Source organism: Cuculus canorus, chromosome 5 (genome assembly GCF_017976375.1).
Source record: "Cuculus canorus isolate bCucCan1 chromosome 5, bCucCan1.pri, whole genome shotgun sequence".
Classification (NCBI taxonomy): Eukaryota; Metazoa; Chordata; class Aves; order Cuculiformes; family Cuculidae; genus Cuculus; species Cuculus canorus.
The window spans coordinates 29,300,525-29,306,042 of NC_071405.1; the positions used below are offsets into that span (position 1 = coordinate 29,300,525).

At 53.2% G+C, this 5,518-nt stretch overlaps 1 protein-coding gene across 1 annotated transcript; it reads left to right on the top strand.

Moving 5' to 3' along the window:
- Positions 1-3,615: 3,615 nt before the first annotated feature.
- Positions 3,616-5,244, top strand: DIO3 (iodothyronine deiodinase 3). Its single transcript, XM_009559150.2, has one exon. It carries the CDS (start codon positions 3,891-3,893, stop codon positions 4,713-4,715), a length of 825 nt encoding a protein of 274 aa, XP_009557445.2. The 5' UTR covers positions 3,616-3,890; the 3' UTR covers positions 4,716-5,244.
- Positions 5,245-5,518: the final 274 nt, after the last annotated feature.

Genomic DNA, 5,518 nt, shown 5'->3' on the forward strand with positions numbered 1-5,518 from the left:
CAGCAATATAATGTTTACCAACTTCTTACAGATACCAGGCAGGTGAGTAATTTACCACGACACCACTGCACCTCTCTGCAGTTACTGGGTAGCCGCTTACGCAAGAAGAAATTTTCCAGCTTTTATTTCAGGGCTGCATCCAAACTTCAGCAAAGTCTTTTTCGTTTCCTTCACATAGAGCTCTGTTCTAACACATTAACGATGTGTAGCTTAGATGACATGAGAGGTGGAACTCTTCCAGAATACATTTAGTTTCCTGTCCGAAAGTATTGCGTGCCTTTGCACAGGAAATTATAAAATAGAAAATAAACATGTAAATATACCATTTCAACACATCCTCTACATCAAAGCAGACCTGATGTTTTAAATTTCAGCTTATTGAGGTTTTGCTTTTATATGTTGCTGAATTTATTTTGCAGCTCCTGTTTATGAAAAAAACTTTAAAAGAGTTATAAATCACATTTATCAAATGAAGAAAAACTATAAATATAAAGTTCTTAAAAAAGGAAATAGTTCGAACCCTGTATGTACACTAATGTGGACGGACACACACAAACTTATATATATTTAAGTTAGTGAGTGCTGAACCACAGACCACATGCAGTAGAGTAAAAACCACTCATAACCAGATGTGCCACTCTAAATCCCATATTTTAGGATATATTTTATGAAATCCTCTGTGCACAGGAAGACATAAGTCCACACACAGTTAGTAGTAGTGATATGGATTCCTAGAAAGACCAACTACCTTCACCTACCTAAAAACAACCCTACTGGGAGGTACGGCCCTTATGAAGTAGAGGGAGAGTTCACTGGAGAGAAAACACATTATTTTGAAAACTGTCCAGCATTACACAGAAGTGAAAACAGCAGTGACATAGCACTTCAAACCTCCCCAGAACCAAAGGGCTGCAGATGGAGTTTCACCCTTTCCCACAGAGTTTTGTATGAAAATGCTAGCATAGAGTATTTATACGTAGTATTATTGCGGTTTTCAAGTATTTATGCATCAGCGCAGGGCTTGTAGAGCCATGCAGAGCCACCATTTCACTATCAAATAGCGGTCTAGGGTTAAGCTTAAATTTTCCTATGGCAGGAAAGTGTAGCAGTTTGCTGGAGCAAAATGCTTTGGTTCACTGCTCTATCCACAGCTGAACAGGAAACCCCAATTCAACAGTTTCCTTCAAGCTATAAAAATGAAGCAAATTTGTTTCCAGATAATGGAGAAAAAGTCTTTTCCAAAGTCCCTATCTAGCTACAAATATGCTATATTAGACTAAGTACTTCCTTTTCCACCTTGCGATATGTCTTGCTGATCAAGTAGAGCAAAGTTTGTTGATATTCAGGGTTGCAAACCCATCTGTTTACTCAGGCTTTTGTCTGTCAGCATAGTTTTAAGAGGTCGCTTTGAGAGATCAATTTTTTTTCCTGGGGGTTTCTTCAGAGCTACCACAACTTGTTATTGCATCTGTTTAGAGGCTTTAATTTGTGGTTTTCAAGATTGCATAACTGCACAGAGAGGTGGTGAGAGGCCCACATGAAGAGTTCAAAATAAGTTTGACAATATAGTAAATATCTACTCAGTAATTTTCTCTGGACTGGGCACCACAGAATGCAAAAAAAATTGTTAAGCAGGCTAGTGTACAAACACGGCTTTATGAGGACTGGAGCATACATTTCCAATCAGACACTAAAGCACTGAATTCTCTTTGCTTGCTGTTGACACCAACTAAAGATGATGCACTAGAGAGCTGCAAACCAGGTGCTCTGAAACAGCCTATTCAGAACCAGATAAAGAAAAAATAAAATGAGATTGTAATTTCGCCTTTATTCAGAGTTCTTGTAATAAGTTACATAAAAATCAATTAAGTCGCCTAGACTCCTGTGAGGAGACTTAGCATTATTTTTTCCATTTTGCAGATATCAGACAGGAGGCATGGAGACACGCACAGTGGCATTTGGAGAAATGTGGGCAGCAGGTCCCAGGGGGACTTGCAAGTCCTCAGAGTCTCTGGGAACCTGCAGCCAGAGATGTGGCATCAGCCACAAGCAGAAAAGGGTTGCTCAGGACCCATATGCACATCAAACGCTTGGGTGATGCACCCCCAAAGCCAGTGCAGCAGGCACCTGCTGAGCAGCAGCTGTAGCAGCAGCTCAGGGATGGATGGGTATCATTTGCATAGCAGAGGGCAGTGTTCAGCATTTTGGAGAGCTGACATCCCTTTCTGAAGAAGCTGGTGAGGAAACAATGTGCATGCTGCAAGCTGGGAACCTGCATAAGTGGCACGGCAAGGCTGTCAGCAGAGCTGGTGCATTTCGTGTAGGGCCGTGTCTATTAGGCACCAAATTAGACTGAAGCTCTCTGCCTCTGGGACAGTTCTCCATCCAGCCCAGCCAGAAGGAATTTACAGGTCGTAAATTCCTCCTGACTGAATGAAGGCTGAAGGCGGCCAGTCTGTGCTCAGCTCCATGTACTGCAAGCACTCAACACACAGCCCACCCGACCTCAAACCAGCCCTTGCGTGGCTGCTCTGTGGACAACACATAGCTATCCTTGGCCATATTCATAAGGTGACACTTTGCCCGTTGGATTAAAGACTTTCCTACACCAGCTCAGGTGAGAAGCTTCTGCTTCTACTTCATGACACAAAAGAAAAAACATATTGCTGCCTCTTCTGGGTTCTCCATAAGCAAGCGTACACCCTGACTTACAGCTTGCTGGACCTCAGCGAACTGGGGGACATTGCAAAGGTGGTGCTCGTCTGTCACCTCTGCCATCTTTGCCGCCCACCCATCGGGGACCCCCTCACGGCACCAGCCAGGCCCTTACTCCGGGGGGGTGGGAGAACGTGGTCATGGCTGAGCTGGCAGAAGCCCAGGGGATGCATACCATGGGATGGGATGGGATGGGATGGGATGGGATGGGATGGGATGGGATGGGATGGGATGGGATGGGATGGGAAGGGATGGGATGCGACGGGATAGGATGAGATAAGATGGGATGGATGGGACAGGATGGGACGAAATGAGATGGGATGGGACGGAATGGGATTGAATGGGATGGGATGAGATAAAACGGAACGGGACGGGACGGGACGGGATGGGATAGATGGGACGGGAGAGGACGATCTTCCCGCCCTCCCCCGGCCCCGCCCCATGGCTCCCGGCCCCGCAGTCCCCACGCGCGGGGCTCCCTCGGGGCGGCCGCTGACCCGCCGGGGCGCGGACACCGCGGGGGGGCCGAGCCCCGAGCCTCCCCGCCCGCCGCCGCGGCTTCTCGGGCAACAGCGCCCCCTCGCGGCCGCCGCGCCGCCCCGCGCCCACCTGGCCCCCACCCCCCCGCGCCGGGGCGAGGGGCCGCCCGCCCGCCGCGGGGACCGCGGGTTCGAGCCCCGGGGCGGGGGCCGCGCGCGGGGCCGGCGGGGCGGGGAGCAGCCGCGGGCGCGGGGCGGGCGGACGGGCGGCCCCGGCACCTGCGGGCGATGCCGGGACCCCGCGCTGGGCGGGGGTCGCCGCGCCCACCGCGTTGCGCCGGGCGGCGCGGGGCGCGAGCGGCAGCCGCTGCGCGAGGACCCCGGCGGTGCCCCGGCTCGGGCTCCCGGCGGCGGCGGCTCCCTGCTCCGTCGCACGTCCCTCGCGGCTCGCGCCGGGGCTCTCTCCCCTTTTGTCTGTGTATTTTTAGGTCATTAGAGTGGAGGGGTAGGTAATCCCCAGGCTCAAGTTCCAGAGGGGCGGGTTCTGGCCGGAGGTGGAGTCACTTTTCATTTAAATCCCTGACTATAAAATGGGCTTAAAGAGAAGCGGGATCTCAGCCGTGCCGCGCGGACCCCGGCGAGCAGGGTGCGGCGGGGACCCCCCCGCAGGCAGCGCCCCCAGCACCGGCCGCGGCGATGCTCCACTCCCTCGGCGTTCACACCTTGCAGCTGCTCACCCAGGCGGCCGCCTGCATCCTCCTCTTCCCCCGCTTCCTGCTCACCGCCGTGATGCTCTGGCTCCTGGATTTTCTGTGCATTAGGAAGAAGATGCTGACGATGCCCGCGGCGGAGGAGGCTGCCAGCGCCGACGAGGGGCCGCCCCCCGACGACCCTCCGGTCTGCGTGTCCGACTCCAACCGCATGTTCACGCTGGAGTCGCTGAAAGCCGTGTGGCACGGGCAGAAGCTGGACTTCTTCAAGTCGGCGCACGTGGGCTCCTTGGCCCCCAACCCCGAGGTGATCCAACTGGACGGGCAGAAGAGGCTCCGCATCCTGGACTTCGCCCGCGGCAAGAGACCCCTCATCCTCAACTTCGGCAGCTGCACCTGACCCCCGTTCATGGCCCGTCTGAGGTCCTTCCAGCGCCTCGCCGCGCACTTCGTGGACATTGCCGACTTCTTGCTGGTGTACATCGAAGAAGCGCACCCCTCCGACGGCTGGGTCAGCTCGGACGCCGCCTACAACATCCCCAAGCACCAGTGCCTCCAGGACAGGCTGCGGGCAGCTCAGCTGATGAGGGAAGGGGCGCCCGATTGCCCGCTGGCCGTGGACACCATGGACAATGCTTCCAGCGCCGCGTACGGTGCCTACTTCGAGAGGCTCTACATCATCCAGGAGGAGAAGGTGATGTACCAGGGAGGCAGAGGACCGGAGGGCTACAAGATCTCGGAGCTGAGGAGCTGGCTAGACCAGTACAAAACTCGTCTCCAGAGCCCCAGCACGGTGGTCATCCAAGTGTAAAAAGGACCTGGCAAGAAGCGCAGGGGTGGAGAGGCGAGGGGAGGGCGGGAGGAGAGGTGGGGAGGGAGAAGGCGCTGCGAGGCGGAGGGCAGGAGCTGCCTTCCCCCGGGGACACTCGAAAGAGGCTGCTGTGCGAGCTTTCGAGCAAGATGTGCCATAGTCCTTTCTCTATTCAAATCATGTTGATTTGCCAGCCACGCTCTGTCGATACTGTATTTCCATGTGCGTTTTGTAAATAAGTCTCTCTTTTTTTTTTTTTTTTCTTGAGAAGCGTTTACTACTTTTTGAGGAGGCTCTTCCTACGGGATCTGTTCCCAGCTGCGTGTGTGCGCGGGTGTGTGTCTGAAAAGTTGTATACAAGTGCTCCGTGCTGACTAGCAAGTGCTAACTGGGATTTCTAGTATTTCTTTGTGATGACCGATTTTGAAATGGGTTTCTCTAATGCCAGGAAATCGCGTCTGATGTTGTCAAATACTAGAACTGCCAATAGCCAGAGCTGAACGGAATGTCCTATTTATGGGGGGTAGAAGAGGGGGGTGGGTTTGTAAGACGTTCGTTCACCTTTTCTTTTTTATGATTTTTTTTTAAATAATAAAGGTTGAGTAAATAAACGTCCCACCTTGACCTCTTCTCTCTATCTTCACACCGCTACGTTCGCTTTTCCCTTTTCCCTATCTCGCAATTCCCTCCCCGCAGCCGAGGAGGCGAAGCGGCAGCCGGGAGAGGATGCGCTGCTGGGGTTCGGGGGCGGCGGCTGCTCGGGAGCGCGCAGCGCCCGCCACCTGAAAGAGAAGGATGGGGAA